Source organism: Jatropha curcas, chromosome 2 (genome assembly GCF_041381405.1).
Source record: "Jatropha curcas cultivar XTBG-Jc1 chromosome 2, XTBG_Jcur_1.0, whole genome shotgun sequence".
NCBI lineage: Eukaryota > Viridiplantae > Streptophyta > Magnoliopsida > Malpighiales > Euphorbiaceae > Jatropha > Jatropha curcas.
In genome coordinates, this window is record NC_143152.1 from 24,286,775 (window position 1) to 24,303,841 (window position 17,067).

Below are 17,067 nucleotides of genomic sequence, written 5' to 3' on the forward strand. Positions count from 1 at the left end.
TGGCATTCGACATCAAACGACACCTCCCAAGATGCCGCAACTGAACAGTTTCGCTGAGAGGATGAACAGAACTTTGGTGGAGAGAGTCAGATGTTTACTCTCACATGCAAAGTTTTCTAAGAGATTTTGGGGTGAAGCTTTACTCACAGCAATTTATCGTTCACCTTGTTTCCCTCTACAGTATGATACTCCAGAGAGAGAGTATGGTTAGGAAAGGATGTTTCCTATGATCATTTGCGGGTGTTTGGTTGCAAAGCCTTCGTGCATATCCCGAAGGATGAACGGTCTAAGCTTGATGTTAAGACTCGACAGTGTGTATTCATTGGCTATGGTCAAAACCAATGTGGCTATAGGTTTTATGACCCAATCCAGAAGACGATTATAAGAAATCGTGATGCTGTATTTGTTAAAGATCAGACTATTGAAGATATTGAAGCAGAGTGCCAATAGATCTGATGAAGATTTAACAGACATACAGAGAGTCCCTCCAATAGAACGCAGACGAATTGGAGATGAAGAAAATGTTCTACAAGAACAAGTGCCGGAGTTAGAAAATCCAGAAGTTCCTAATGAAAATGAACCAGATGAAGATTATGGTGTTCATGTTCAACCACCAGCACCGGAAGGTTCTCAAACATTAAGAAGATCTAGTAGAGTCTGACAACCATCTACTAGATATCCTGTCAATGAGTATATATTGACGACTAAAGGGGGAGAACCTGAAAGCTTTGAAGAAGCTATGGAAATGAACACAAGAGGAACTGGATTGAAGCCATGCAAGATGGAATGAAGTCCTTGCATGAGGGTGAAACATTTGAGCTGGTGATGTTGCCCAAAGGCAAGAAAGCTTTGAAGAACAAGTGGGTGTTCAGGATCAAGCAGGAAGAACACAGCTCCCAACCACGAGTCAAAGCTAGACTGGTTGTGAAAATGACATCCATTCGGACAATGCTCGGAACGGCCGCCAATTTTGATCTGGAAATCGAGCAAATGGATGGAAAGACTACCTTCCTACATGGAGATTTGGAAGAAGAAATATACATAGAGCAGTCAGAGGATTTGGTAGAAAAAGAGGATTGTGTTTGCAAACTGAAGAAGAGCCTGTATGGCTTGAAGCAGGCACTGAGACAGTGGTACAAGAAGCTTGAGTCTGTTATGGGGGAGCATGGCTACAGAAAGACTACTTCAGATCACTATAAAGAAATTCTCTGATGATGACTACATTGTTTTTGCTCTATGTTGTTGATATGGTGACTGTTGGTCAGAATTCTAGCTGGAAGAAATAGCTAAGTAAGTCTTTTGCATTGAAAGACTCGGGACTAGCAAAGCAAATTCTTGGCATGAAGATCGAAAAGCCAAGAAATTATGGTTGTCACAGGAGAAGTACGTTGAGAGAGTACTTCAAAGGTTTAGAATGGAGAATGCTAAAGAGGTTAGTTGTCCTCTTACTAATCACTTTAAATTGAGTTCTAAACAGTGCCCTTCTACGGATGGAGAGAAGGAAGAAATGAAAAAGATCTGCAGGTAGTGCCTTGTGTCGAAAGTCTTCCCGATAAAAGGAGTTCGGGCGGCGTGTCCCGCAAAGTTGTAGCGGCGGTACAAGATGGTGAGCAGATCTAATAGATTATAGCTGCAGGGGAGATGATGGCTAACGTCTCCACTTGAGTGTGCAGGGGGAGATTTGTTGTGCGGTGCCCACTCAAATGGGACCCACATGTGTGAAAGTAAGAACAAAATAGGAGCAGCCAGTTCAATAGTGATGGCTTTGAATTGCTGCACATGGGCGGTGCAACTTGAATGAGTTGTACACGGCTCATTAAACGCGTTCCTACGCGTTAACCTGCCTATAAATAGAGGCAGATGCACCTCAGTTTAGACACACCAGAAACGAGAGAAACAAAATGTAGAGAGAGAGGTTATCTAGTTTCCTAAAACTAGGGGAGAGAAAAATAGTGAGGAAATTATTATGGAGTGTTTTTGGAAAACACTGTGAGTGCCACTATTTTTGTATTACTCTCTTTGTATACCTACTATTTTTAATAGTGGAAGAAAAATATTCGGAGTTTGTCCCGTGGACGTAGCTCTAAACAGTCGAGGGTGAACCACGTAAATTTCTGTGTGTCACAAGTTTATTATTCCACTGCGTTAATTTTCTCTTACTCGGTTGAAAGGGCCCAACGAGTGGTATCAGAGCTGATGCCCAACAACTGGTATCAGAGTCGATATCCTAACAAAAGGCACAATGTTTTATGCCATTGATTATTGTAATATTGTCCATTATAATTTGTAATACGAATTCATGAATTCCTTACACGATCTCACATAATTTCAAAGTATTCTATTATCTCAATCTTTTATCTTATGAGCAATAACATTATTCAAACTTGGTAAACTTATTGGATTTCTTATTAATTAAATTTAATTAAAATATAATTGAATATTTGACCATGATTAATCAAACTAATATAATATTCAATAATATATAAAGAATTACCTTTTTAATGTAAGCAAATTAAAAATCACGGATCTTAAATTTTATCGTGGCTATAAGTTATCCCGACCCACTTTAAACTATTTGATTAAGAATGTGACAGTACGAAATCAAAGCAGTAGAATGAATTATGATAATAACGCATTATAAAATAATAAAAAAATAAAAAAATATAAAGAGAGAATACGAGAAAATGCAAGAGTGTCAATTCTATTGATGAGAATCCATACATACATAGATATATAATTATAAATTTAATATGAAAAATAGAGTCGCATATAAATTAAGAAAATAGAGTTTTTAATAATTAAAAATACAAATTTATAACAGTACAGACATTCGTTAATTTCATAACACAGCTACGATTAAGTTAAGGTTTTTAAATACCCATAAAATTCCATACAAATTACAGAATGAACCAGTTGGCTGCTAGTGGAACTATATCTATGCTTGGAAGAATTATTAATCGTGAATCATGCATTGGATCTTGTGCCGTTCCTCGCCCATTCAGCTGTCGCTCTGTCCTCCCTCCTCTTCGTGTATCCCTCGAAGAACTCCTTGTTCTCTTTCTCCAACTCCTTCCATACTGTCACACGCAAATACCATTATATGATTATCATCTCTATATCTCATCATATGATCCTAATATCCCATGCCATCATAATTGAAATCGATTATGTTATTGCTTGTACAAAATTATTTAAGATTTAATTTCTGTAAAAAAAAAGTTAGATTTTATATAAAAAACGATTTTGTTGATTAAATATAAAATTGTACTAAAATAAGTGTATATATTATTTAATATATTTATACTAAAATAAATAAAAATTTAAATTCAATGGCTGACAAAGTATTTTTATTTAAGATTTAAATTCTAATGATTAGATATAGAATTAATTTTCTTTTTGATGGAATAGAATTTAAAGTTAAAAAAAGAGAATTCATTAAATAAAATTTTATTTCCGCCTTGTTAAAATTTTGAATTTTTTCATGAAGAAGTCTTAAATTTGAATTTTAAGTGAGACATAAAAAAAAAAAATCATGATTTAGGAAAGTTTAAATTTAAATATATGTTATGATCATGTTCACATAATTTATTATTTTTTTACTTGTTAGATTAAAAAAGAGAAAAAATAGTAAATTTAAAATAAAAAAAAAATACTAACCTGTGGAAGTGATCACAGGTTTGATGTTGGCATGCTTGGAAAGAGCTTCCATGCACTCTTCTTTGCTCATGTTAAATAGGATACACTCTTCTATCAGATGGTGGACCTGCCAACCCACCACCACCATCATCATCATCATCATATCATATAAATATCAGAATACCAGTAAAAACTATATATACCGTGTGGATATAAGAAGCAGCTGCAGAAGAGTCGCCCATGGCCTCGCCTCTACTTAGTGTCATTAAGCCCTAGCTAGAGTTAAAGATTCCAGAGGTAAAGAATAATCTGTATGTAGAATCAAAAAATAAATTAAAGAAAAATAAATATTCAACACACAGAAGAGGAGAGCAAGAAGGCGGAGAAGAATTAAGAAAAGCCAAAAGGGTCCGAATTACGAAAATCACAAATCCTCCCTTAACAATGTAAGACGGTACTCCAAAATGAAAGAGACAAAAATGACCGTAATGACATCGTGGTAAGTTGTGGGGCCCAAATTCCCACGTGAGACGAGAATTATTATTGGTGGAGAAAAGATTAGGGGGGACCTTAAAAGTAGCCTTTCGGAAATTATTTGCTGGATAGGTGTACGATGAAATCAAACCATTGAAATCAAAGATTTCTTAAATAGTATTTTGATTTTTTTCCTTCCAAATGTACAGTAAAAAATACTCTAACTTTAATAAAAATTAATGTTAGAACTCACGTGATATATAGAATAATATTAAATGATGAAATAATATTTTATAATATCATTCAAAAATAGCTAAATTATATAATAAAATAATAAATTGTATCTCATTAAGATGTACTGAAAAATTGTAATGCTAAGATATGCCTTTTTAAGTATCATGAGAAACCTTTTATAAGGTATGCAATAGCAAAAGCCACACATAGTATGACCTATATAAAAAATACATGCACACTATTAAAGTATTTTTCAATAATGATAAAAATTTTGAGAATTTAAACAATTATATTAAAATAAAAATTAAGTATTTTTTATTTTATGTTTATGATTATAGTAAATAATTGTTTATTTATTTGAAATATTAATGTATTGCTTATTCAGTGTAGTGTGTCTTAAGCGTATAAATATCCTACTTTTTTAAAAATTTATCGTGTATTAAATACGTTCCCATATCTCATGTACCGTGTCCGTGGAATCCAACTCTTAATATATGAGACTACTTCATACACTAAGCTAATCGATCAAGATTTTTTTTTTTTATTATCAATAAAAAATGAAGTGCATTTTTTTAATTTGTTTTTCTGCTATTGAAATAGGAAATTAAGTTTTTATTTTATATTTATAATTTATTATAAATAATTATTTATTTATTTAAAATATTAATGTATTACTTATTCAGTGTAATTTGTTCTAAGCGTATGAATGTTCTACTTTTTTAAAAAATTATTGTATACCGTATATTTTTATATCTTGTGTCCTATGTCCATGCAACATAACTCCTGATATATGAGACTACTTCATACAACAAGCTAATCAACCAATATTTTTTCTTATTACCAATAAAAAATGAAGTGTTTTTTTTTAAATTTATTTTCGTGTCATTGAAATAAGAAATTATGTATTTTTTTTATACTCATAATTTATTATAAATGATTGTTTATTTATTTGAAATATTAATATATTACTTATTTAGTGTTCTATGTTCTAAGCGTGTAGATATCTTACATTTTTTAAAAATTATAATACCCCGTACATTCTTGTATCTCGTGTCCCGTCTCTCTGCAACCTAACTCCTAGTATATGAGATTATTCAATACACCAAGCTAATCGACCGATGTTTTTTTATTATTATTACCAATATAAAATAACTGTTTTTTGTTCTAAATTTCTTTTTGTGTCATTGAAATAAGAAATTATTATTTTTTATTTTATGTTTATAATTTATTATAAACGATTATTTCTTTATTTGAAATATTAATGTATTACTTATTTAGTGTAGTATATTCTAAGCGTGTCAATGTCCTACTTTTTTAAAAATTATCATATCTCATATTTTCCAATTTATATTTTTAAATTGTTTATATATTATTTATTTAATAGTAATATATTGTTTATTCACACTTTTTAAAGTAGTATGGATTACTTATTAATTGATTTGTAAGGAGAAATAAATTTATATTAATTTATTAAATGCTAGAGATAATCTTTTTTATAGATATTATTTTGATAAAGAGATCATTTGAAAATATAAAACAACTGATCTTCTTACAATCGTTGTAAATTGTGTGAGAATTCTAACATGTCATTCTATAATCCAAATTACTGTCAAGTGATAAATTGTGTTAGAATTCTAATATCCGTCTATACTCCAAAATAATACCAAGTGGCAAATTGTGCTACTTACACATGGCTTCCATATAAGGCAAACTATCCTACTTTTTTATACTATATAGATCCTTAATTTCATTGCTTTAGTCCATAAATAGGCCATGAATCCAGTTTAAGTTTTTCTTGCGCGTTTATTTATCTTTTTAAGTGGTTTATTTGTCTTTTTTAAGTGGTTTATTTGTCTTTTTTTAAGTGGTTTATTATGCACGTTGGGATGACAAGCCAATATTTTATCTCCTCATCTTTTCTTTTAAGTCCATCAAACCTAATTTTAGTTTGGAGCTATCTCCGTTAATAAGCACTATCTCTCTACTTTTCATTTTTTCTTTCGCCGCTCATCTTTTAGTCGCTTTTAATAAATTTAGATCTATTTTTCTCTAACATATTTTTTTCTTTCTTTTTTTTTTTATTATTTTGTATACATATTTGAATTTTTTTTGCGAGTTTGATCACTTGTTTATGAGTTTGGTACTAAATAAAGATATTATATTTGTTTTTATTTTGTCAGAGAATTTAAATCTTAATTTATAGATGTATATTTTCAATCAATAGAGTTTAGTAATGCAGTTTGTTGCTTCATTGATGTTATTATATAGTGGCAGAAATTCATCTATGTATGTCATAATAATAATTCTTTGGAAAAACAATCTAAGTATAGAAGATTTAGAAAAATTATTTTATCGTTCAAGTTAATTAAAGAATTAGTTACTACTATAAAGACTTTTATTTATTGCCAAGGTCATCTTTAAGTAGAACAATCTAATGGCTTCTTTTAATTTTAGTTTTAATATTAAAAAAAAATAGTTCTTTTGATTTATTAAAACATCATTTAACTTCTTATTAATTATAATTATAAATTCTATATTTAATTTAGCTAAGTATTTATAATATTTAATATAAAAAAAAGTGGTTTATTATGCCACCCTCCACGTGATATGTGGGCGCAACACCCTCGAAATTTTCCTCCTTTAACCAACTTCAGTATATATTCTTCAATCTATTTGGAAAAATTTACTAACGCACCCTTGCACAATGGCATAATAAACTAGTCTGTCTTTATTTTTTTAAAAATACATCAAAATATTCTTATATTTTAATTTTATTATATATCGTATAGTCCTTCCCTCTGATTTTAATCACAAAATCCATTGGTCAATGCATAGTCTTCTTAGAAGAGAGGACAAATGTATCTTCATAATGGATATCTATCTTTCCACAAGATAGGATTAAAAGAGTACTTCATAGTTTGAGGAGACGCCATTAGATTTACTCAATCTGCTTTCTCATATCTTCCAAATTCCAAATTCACAGCTTGCATATAAGTTCAAAGAACTGAACTTCAAAGCAATCAGAATGCTTCCATGAGAAATGAAAACTAGCTAGTTACATACAATCAGTTTGGAATAAATGATTTCCACAAAATTCATTTGAAAATTCAAAATTTTATATTTAAAATGAAAAAAAAAACATGGATTTAAATTCTATGAAATTGGGTAAACATTTTTATTGACTAGCAGCATGCCTGTCCTATGCACAGTATATATCTTTATCTATAATCTTAGAGATATTGTGATAATATTTTAAATTTAATTAAAAAAATTATAATTTAAAATATTTTTAATTTTATATTTATTAATTTCGTTGAAAATTATTTAAATTAAAGAACATCTATTTCAAATTCCAAACATTAGACTAATTATATAAAAATTAATGTCTATAATAAAATTGAAAGAAAAGGAAATATATATTAAAAATCATTGATTTTAATTTATTTTTAAATTAATAAAATTTCTTAGACGATAATAAAAATAATAAAATAAATAAATTAAAATGGACAATAGAAATTTAATCATAGATGTATATATATTATTTTTAATGATAATTTCATATAAACCGTTTTCTCTTATGATTTATCAAAGTTTTTCTAATTTGATAGAGTAATAGAAATTAGAAGAGAAAAAAAAATATATCAATGTCAAAAAGAAATTGTATAAGAATTATTGAAATTATAAAAAAAAATTTATTTTACCAAACCTCAAAGAGCTCTCTCTATTTATAGTTTAGTAATAAGCAATTAATGGCAATTCAATATATTATCATTAAAACTAATAAAAAAACTATATATTGCAATTTTAAGACAAATAAATATTGAAACGTTTAGATATTCATTATTATTAAAACTATTAATAAATATTTTCACCATTAACCTCCTATATCATTCCTTTAAATATAAAATTTTCATTTTCATTTGTAATAATAAATGATAACTATAATTGATTATAATGATATTCAAGGTCAATATTATAATAATATTAATTTAAAAGATAAGTTATAATACATATTAATATGATAATTGAATGGCAATTAAGATCGATATTATGTAATTTTAATTGAGAAAGATAGGTTACAATATTATAATAATTATAATTATTTACTAATATGTATTAGTTATGATAATTGAATGATAGTTCAATATTTATATAACAATATAACTAATAATTAAATTCTATATAACACTATCAAAATTTAAGAGTCATACGTGGCATTATAATCTCATATGTCATCACCAAAAATTTTATGTGACAAGAGCATTCATTTAAGAAGTGCCACATGTCAACTTCTTGGGAAAAAAAGATTGCTTTATATATATATATTTATATATATATATATATATATATATATATATATATATATATATATATATATATATATATATATATATATATATATATTGTTGTGGTGGTACCCACTCAAGTGGGACCCACACACAAATGAAAAGGAAAAAACAAAAAGAAACGTGTTATTTGAAACAGAAGAAATGTTGGCAACCAACCATGACTAAATGGAAAGCCGTGTGTGACTCACACACGGCTCTCACATCACCTCTCCTATAAATAGGAGATGACTCAGCTCATTTCAAGACACACAGAAGAAAGAAGAGAGAAAATGTAGCGAGAGAGTTTTTTAGTTTTAGGATGGATTTCCTAAAACTAGGGGAGAGAAAAATAGTGAGAATTATTTTGGGGTGTTTTTGGGAAACACTTTGTGTTCCACTATTTTTGTATTACTCTCTCTGGGTACCTACTATTTTAATAGTAGAAGAATTATTCGGAGTTTGTCCCGTAGACGTAGCCCTAAACAGTTGAGAGTGAACCACGTAAATTTCTGTGTGTCCCATTTTTATTTTTCCGCTGCGTTAATGTCATAGCCCTACCCTTGGTAAGTATTGTCCGCTTTGGCATAGTCCCCGGATGTCCCTACACCTCACGGTTTTGTCCCTTTGAGCCAGGGGTCACCCACTCTCCCAACTCAAAAGGCGCCTACCAAAGTTAGAGACTACCCCTCTTATGTATAGATCGTTTACCTCGTCCGTAGCCGATGTGGGATTCGCCTAAGGTGATGCCCCCTGATGTCCAGGATGTCACAGTTAATCTTCTCTTAATTGGTTGAAAGGGCCCAACAAGTGGTATCAGAGCCGAAGGTTTCGACAGGTTCAGCCGATCAGATAGAGGTACTGGATCCGTGGATATATTTGAAAAATAAATATACTACGATGAAGAGAAAATTACGACGAGTCCATTGGTGCTGTCCGCTCGGAAAGACGTTGCAAAATCGACTTAGTAATGAATAGTAAAATAGTAACTCGCGGTTGATGGTGAATAGTTATTATTGGCGTTACTGTTGCTGAGCCCGTCATGTTAAGCCCAACACTATTCACGTATAGTACTATTCACGCATACAAGTACTATTCACATACAAATACTATTCACGTGTATAGTTACTATTCATGCATACAGTTACTATTCACGTATACTACTGTTCATGCATACAGTTAATGATGGTGATGATATTCTGCACAAAGTCAAAATGGACAAGCAAAATGATCAGTCTAAATGGTGAAAATTACCATATATGGAGAAATGAGATATCTCCTTATGGTAATCAAAATGTGTTTGCCTGTGTTTAGTTGAACTAAACCAGAAGAGAAGACTCATGAGGAATGGGCTTTCGAGCATGCATCCAAAATCTCGGTGTGACTGTGTAACAACAGGACCAAGACCGAAAAAAGATCTGCAGGTGGTGCCTTGTGTCTAAAGTCTTCCCGACAAAAGGAGGTCGGGCGACGTGTTCCGCAAAGTTGTAGCGGCGGTACAAGATGGTGGGCAGATCTAATAGATTATAGCTGCAGGGGAGATGATGGCTAACGTCTCCACTCAAGTGTGCAAGGGGAGATTTGCTGTGGTGGTGCCCACTCAAGTGGGACCCACACACAAATGAAAAGAAAAAAAAGAGAAAAACGTGTTATTTGAAACAGAAGAAAGGTTGGCAACCAACCATGACTAAATGGAAAGCCGTGTGTGACTCACACACGGCTCTCACATCACCTCTCCTATAAATAGGAGATGGCTCAGCTCATCTCAAGACACACAGAAGAAATAAGAGAGAAAATGTAGTGAGAGAGTTTTCTAGTTTTAGGATGGGTTTCCTAAAACTAGGGGAGAGAAAAATAGTGAGGATTATTTTGGGGTGTTTTTGGGAAACACTTTGTGTACTACTATTTTTGTATTACTCTCTCTGGGTACCTACTATTTTTAATAGTAGAAGAATTATTCGGAGTCCCGTGGACGTAGCCCTAAACAGTTGAGGGTGAACCATTTAAATTTCTGTGTGTCCCATTTTTATTTTTCCTCTGTGTTAATCTTCTCTTAATTGGTTGAAAGGGCCCAACATATATATATATATATATAGATTAATTAATTATATCAATGACCTTGATAATTAATTATATTATCTTTATTAATGACATTATGAACACTTTCACTGAAGTATGTTGCATAATATATAATTAATTAATTAATGCTACAGTATAAACTGCCCACTAAAATTTTTGTTAATTGGGACATATTTGTTGCACTTTACAACTTCTCTTATTGCTTGATGAATTATTAATGGGTTTAATTTATTTCAAAAAGACTTTGATGTTGCTACTTTTTTGTGCTAATATTATTGCTATATATAAAACAAAAATGATCATTTCTTTTTTCCCTTCTTATTATATATCTCACTGTAATTATATTTTTTTTCTAGAATTTTTAATACTAATTATATTTTTTTTAGATTTTTTTTAATATTTTTTCTGTTAAAGAGTATGAAGTTATTATTATACATGACTATGATTATACATTGAATCATAATGAGTTTTTAATTTTGAATATATTTTAGTCTATTATTGAAAACTAAATTTAAACATTTGCAAGGACTTAAATTATGAAATTTTAAAATTTAATTAATGATTAATTAATTAGGGTGAAATATGAGTGTATTTATTTATATTATTATTTTTATTAAATTATTATATCAAGGATATTTTAGAAAATAAAAACAAATGAATTTTCAGTTAAAAATTATTCTAAATCTAATTTTATGGAATTCAATTGAATTTCTTATTTTAAATTGTAGTATACTAAATATGTTAAATTTATTTAAAAATAAATTCTATAACCATAATTCATTTGCTATAAATGGAACGTAAAATTCTAATCAACATCTACTACGAGAATTTCCTCTTCTTCGCCAATATCCTCGCGAAAAGTTTGGGAATAGCGAGAGAGAAAATGGTCATAATATTTAGAATTTGGGGTGTGTTTAACGAGATTTTGATGGATTAGCTTGGCTTGAGACACATATTTTAACTGGGCACAAGCTTCAAGTAAACGTGTATATTCTGCAAGACTAAAGCCTTTATAGGATTTCAGACGTGTTGCATATAACATCTCTCTTTCTTTTACTCATAGAATTCGAAAGCTTTGGATTAGAAATCAAAACTACTCCCACTCGTTATTAACGACAACTTTTACTGCCTGTCGTTTCAAAGATCCCGGACAATCTTTGGGTAAATCCGCGCAAAATTTTCCTTCCAACCACTGAGCGTTTTCTCCCTTTTTTCTCTCCACACTCACTGACAGTATATTTGCAAATGTACCCCAACTCAACTGGGGTTGTGCTAGGCACATTTTGTACAATTTAGCAGCTTCCTTTTATTAAAAAAAAAAAGATATAGAAAGATTAAAATTAAGCTATAAAATTTTAACTTTTTATCAAAAAATATTTTCTGGAAAAATTAACAGGAAATTCATTTTCAAGACTTTACAAATTACTGAATTTCTATATTGAATTACAAAAAATAACGATATTTAAACGTCATTCATTTTTTTTAATGAAAATTTCTATATTAAATTTCGTCCTTCAGATTTTATAAAATTAATTGTTTTTTCTCCTATTTTTGTACATTAGGTATTTGTCTTTAGGTTTAATTTCATATCACCAAATGATCCTTCCATCTAATTTTAATAATTTTTTTGTCATCAAACGTCTAGGAAAGACTAAAAATACCCTTTAGATAAGATAAAAGTAAAGCTAGTATCAATGTTCTTCTCTTGCTTCTCTCCAAATCTCCATTTTTGCAACTATATAAACTCAAAAAAATATCAAACGAAAATTCCATAAAATTACTACTTCTAGTGAATCAAATCCAACCCACCATTACAGCATATTATTCAACTAAGTTTCAAGAATGGTAACCACAATCCACCATCATAATCCAAAACCAAAAAAATAAAAAATAAGAAACAATTCAAATGCCATCTTTGTACAACCCAATCAGAAAAAAAGGAAACAGACAATTGAAAATACAAAAAAATAAAAAAAAAATAAAACCTTTGACCTAGTGGCTGAGCATGCACAGGACTTGGAGTCGATTAACGGCACCGATCTCCATCAAGATTTGGATCCTTAATTAACGGCATCGATCTGGATCCTCCAAAGTCCGCCCACTTATGGGTGAGGGGAGGAGTCATAAATGGCTCCTTGTTGATTGGCATTGTGAAGGAAAATGAGAAGGAAAAGAAAAGAAAATGAGAGAAAATGAAAGAAAAAGAGAAGGAATTCTCAGTTCTTTAAAGAGAATACAGAGAGTAAAGAGAGAGACGAAAGAATCTAAATGGTTGGGTTTTAGACTTTGAGTATATGTGAATCGCGAAGAAAAAGTGTAAACAAACTGCTTTTTGTTAGATCTTTGTCTTTTGATAAATACCTTTTTTTTTTTTTTTTTGGATAATCTCAAGCCTCCGACCTTCACAAGTCCTAGGAAAGTAGGACCAATAAACACATTCTGGTAATGAACTACGTAAATATCTGCCATGTTGGGCAACATAATATTTAAACTAGTTTTTAGATATTAAGGTAGTATTTTATAAAAAACTTACCTATGTAATATTTAATTTTTAGCATTTTGTGAAAAACTATTCAAACAGATAATAGCTAAACACTATTAAAACAATTAGTTTTACCGAATGGACCCTTGGACTAACTTGTGGTGGTAAGAGGAGGAAGACCACGAAGAAGAGAGCTAGAGAAAAGAAGCTTAAGGTATAATTTTGCATTTTAAAATAACTCTCTCTCATCTCTTTTGTTTTTTTTGCCTCTTTTGATGGAAAACACATATGATTTTGGATGGAATGACCATTTAATAAGACAGAACTAAACTGCAGAAATCAAATACCTAATATATAAAAATATAATAACGAGATAATTAATATTGTAAAGCCTCTGGGACGAAATAATCGTTCTCTTTTTTAATTTTTCATTCTAAAAAAATAATATAAATTTTTCATTAATATTTTAGTTATATTTTATGAGTAATATAATTCATTAACGTAATGTAAGTTTTCAAAAAAAAAAAAAAATTCATTAATGTATTTTTAATGATAGCAAACCGCAAGCCAAAAGAAACCAATAAATGCTTTATTGCAGTTTGTTTTAAATTAATTTCGTTGATTAAATAGTTTAATTTGAATTGAAATTTTTTCAAACCAGCAATTTATAATTTAATTTGAAAATTTTTTCCAATCGTGCCAAACTGAACCTAGCTCACCCCTTATTGTTGATTGTTTTGACTGAGATTCCGTTCAGCAACGGTTTTTGAGATTTTTATTATTTATAGTGTTCGATAATGTACCATTTATTGGAGTGCATAAAGTTTGAGGAAGCATATTAGGAAATGTTACTCTTTTTAACATTTGTTGAAACACAAGTTAAACGGTTGAAAGCTACTAAGGGTCTGTTCAACAAAATTAGTTGTTTTAGTAGCGTTTGGTTATTAATTAGCTGTTTTAGTAGTTTTTCGTAAAATACTGAAAACTAAACGTTACATGAGTTAACTTTTTATAAAATGCTATTAAAATTTCTAAAAGTTAGTTCAAACAATATGTTACCGAATACTATAAAATATAGATTTATTGTTTTGACTGATCAAAACTCTAAAAATTACTTTAAAAAATCATTGTGAAACACTGCTTGTGATAATTTGTAAAACAGTTAATTTTATCTGCGAGACGTTACCGTTACCGTCACCTAAATGGATCCAAACCAATACAAAAAGGGTTGAGACAATGACAACTGATCACCTTCAAATGGTCCCCCACTTCTCATTCCTCAACAACATTCAAACAGAAACATCGGTTGTTTTTAATATACAACTTAGAAACCGACAACTGCTGACCATGCCACGTGGATATCTATTCCATGCAATCTCCACGTGCGATCACGCCTCCCTTACATGGTTCTTTCATCCATGCAACCACAATCCACGAACGACCGGGTTTTATTGGCTATGTACGAAGAAATTCTTAAATAAGCTATGTCTCATCTCTAAATTCATTCATTCATTAACAAACTAACTATAGTAAAATCAATTCAGCTAACTTAGTTTGCTCTCTCTAAGTATGAATATGATTGGGTTTCGAATCGAAACCAAATTGAAATCCAACCGATTAAAACTAATATAACCGTGATTAATGATTTTTAATTCCAATTCATAACCGAAACCTTAAATATAAGGTTGGGTTTTGATTCTTATTTTTTGAAGCCGTAAAATTTGGCTTTTTCTAATGTATAGAGGTTAAAAAATTATGTATAAATACAAAATTCTATTGAAGTGACACCTCAAACGTATCAACTTATATGGTTAGCCATTAAGTAGTCTTTTATTCTTATATTTTCTTTTTTTTTTTCCAAACAAAATATTCGGTCTCATTTTATTTAATTGTTATTTCTTTTTTAGATGTTTGCAAGATTTCTAAATTTAGATGTGTAAATAATTATTTTTTCTATAATAATCTTTATGATTATTCGTTAAATGAATGACTTTTATTAATATCTTAACGAGTTAAGGATAAAAACAAACAAAATAACTTTTATTGACTAAATTCTTAATATGCGTATTTTGTCAAACCATGCAAACAAAATAGGATGGAAGGAATAAATTTTTTATGTTATTAATTTTTCTTTTATTTTCTTTAGACTAACTTTTATTTATCTTCAAGACTACAAATATATTCTAAATATTTTGTTGACTGGAATATAATTCTAAATTTATTCTTTATTCTTGGTTTGTTCGTTAAAAAGTAATTGATATAATGTATTGATGTCTTTTTAAATTTCAAAAATAATATAATAACAAATGAATTCAAAGGTAGAAAGTCATTTAAATATTTGTAAATCTATGGATTTCAAAATGTTAAATCTAATGGTAGATATGCATTTTTTTTTACTAACAAAGAAAATTTTAATTCTATATAGTAATTTTGCATGTAAAATTTATTATTATTTTTCTCTTTTTCCATCGAAATAACACCGTCACTCATAGACGGCAAAAATTATTTAGGCAGTGGATAGAAATGTTTTCGTTTTTTTATCTGAAATAATACATGCAGTAACCTAAATTGATTAAAAACCAAGACAAAAAGGGTCGAGACAGTGACACCCGCAATCCCCTTCAAATGGTCCCCAATTTCACATTTCCTAAACAACATACAAACAGTAGAAATTTTCAAAACAAGTTTACAAGTAGACAACTGCTGGCCCTGCCACGTTGACATCTACTCCATGCAACCTCCACGTGGATCACGCCTCCTTAATTAACATGGCTAGCTGCGGTACGACGTCATTTTACCATGCAACAGCAAAGAGAAAACCACCGAGCCGCAGCGGTGAGTGGGTTTTATTGCCTGCCTACCCTTTTTATTTAACTACCCTTAGAATTCCATACAAATTACAGAGTGACCCATTAGTGCTATTCTTGTACGAATCATTATTTAGCAATCATGTGTTTTCGACTTTGCGATGGATGTTATGTCCTCTTCTCTCTTTCAGCTTTAGCTCTCTCCTCCCTTCTCTTCTTATATCCCTCGAAAAACTCCTTGTTCTCTTTCTCCAACTCCTTCCACACTATGTGAAACACAAATATAAAAATTTTCAAGTATAAAAGTGAATTCAAAGTGAAAGATTTGAAGTCTAACAAGATATATGGTTATTCAAAGTGAAGAAAATAGTATTTAATTATGATAAAAAAAGTTATTTTTTTTATCTCCAAAGATATATTGAGTAGGATAGAAAAGAATTTATGAAATAGGAAGAACTTTTTTGTTGTTGTGTAGCTCATTAAATTATGATAATTAAAAAAGAAAATACTATGTATTATCATGTTGACATAGTTAAAAAAATTTTAACTTATTATGTTAAAAAAGAGAAAATTGGTAATAAGAAGAAAAAAGAGTAACCTGTAGAAGTGATGACAGGTTTGATGTCGGCGTGCTTGGAAAGAGCTTCCATGCACTCTTCTTTGCTCATGTTAAATAGGATGCACTCTTCTATCAGATGGTGCACCTGCCAACCCAACATACATCATCATCATCATCATCATCATCATTGATCATATCATATAAATATCAGAATACCTGTAAAAAAATATCTATATACCGTGTGGATATAAGAAGCAGCAGACGAAGAGTCACCCATGGCCTTGCCTCTGCTTAGTGTCATTAAACCCTAGCTAGAGTTAAAGATTCCAGAGGCAAAGATATAGAAATCAAAGAAAGTAAACGTTAAATATATAGAGAAAAATAAGAAGAAGAAGAAACTAGATCAATTAAGAACAGCCGAAAGGGCTCAATATATATATATAAACTATAGTGGAGAAGATGGGTACCTGG

The 17,067-nt window shown here is 30.1% G+C and overlaps 2 protein-coding genes across 2 annotated transcripts; both read right to left on the reverse strand.

Annotated features, from left to right (window-relative positions):
• Positions 1-2,774: 2,774 nt before the first annotated feature.
• Positions 2,775-4,069, reverse strand: LOC105636248 (uncharacterized). Its single transcript, XM_012219477.4, has 3 exons — positions 3,840-4,069; positions 3,658-3,763; positions 2,775-3,077 (listed from the first exon to the last, which is right to left on the reverse strand). The coding sequence occupies exons 1-3, from the start codon at positions 3,900-3,902 to the stop codon at positions 2,965-2,967; spliced, it is 282 nt and encodes a 93-aa protein (XP_012074867.1). The 5' UTR covers positions 3,903-4,069; the 3' UTR covers positions 2,775-2,964.
• An 11,675-nt stretch (positions 4,070-15,744) lies between these two features.
• On the reverse strand, positions 15,745-16,974 carry LOC105636250 (uncharacterized). The gene is made up of 3 exons (XM_020680195.3): positions 16,835-16,974; positions 16,636-16,741; positions 15,745-16,303 (listed from the first exon to the last, which is right to left on the reverse strand). Exons 1-3 carry the CDS (start codon positions 16,895-16,897, stop codon positions 16,206-16,208), a joined length of 267 nt encoding a protein of 88 aa, XP_020535854.1. The 5' UTR covers positions 16,898-16,974; the 3' UTR covers positions 15,745-16,205.
• Positions 16,975-17,067: the final 93 nt, after the last annotated feature.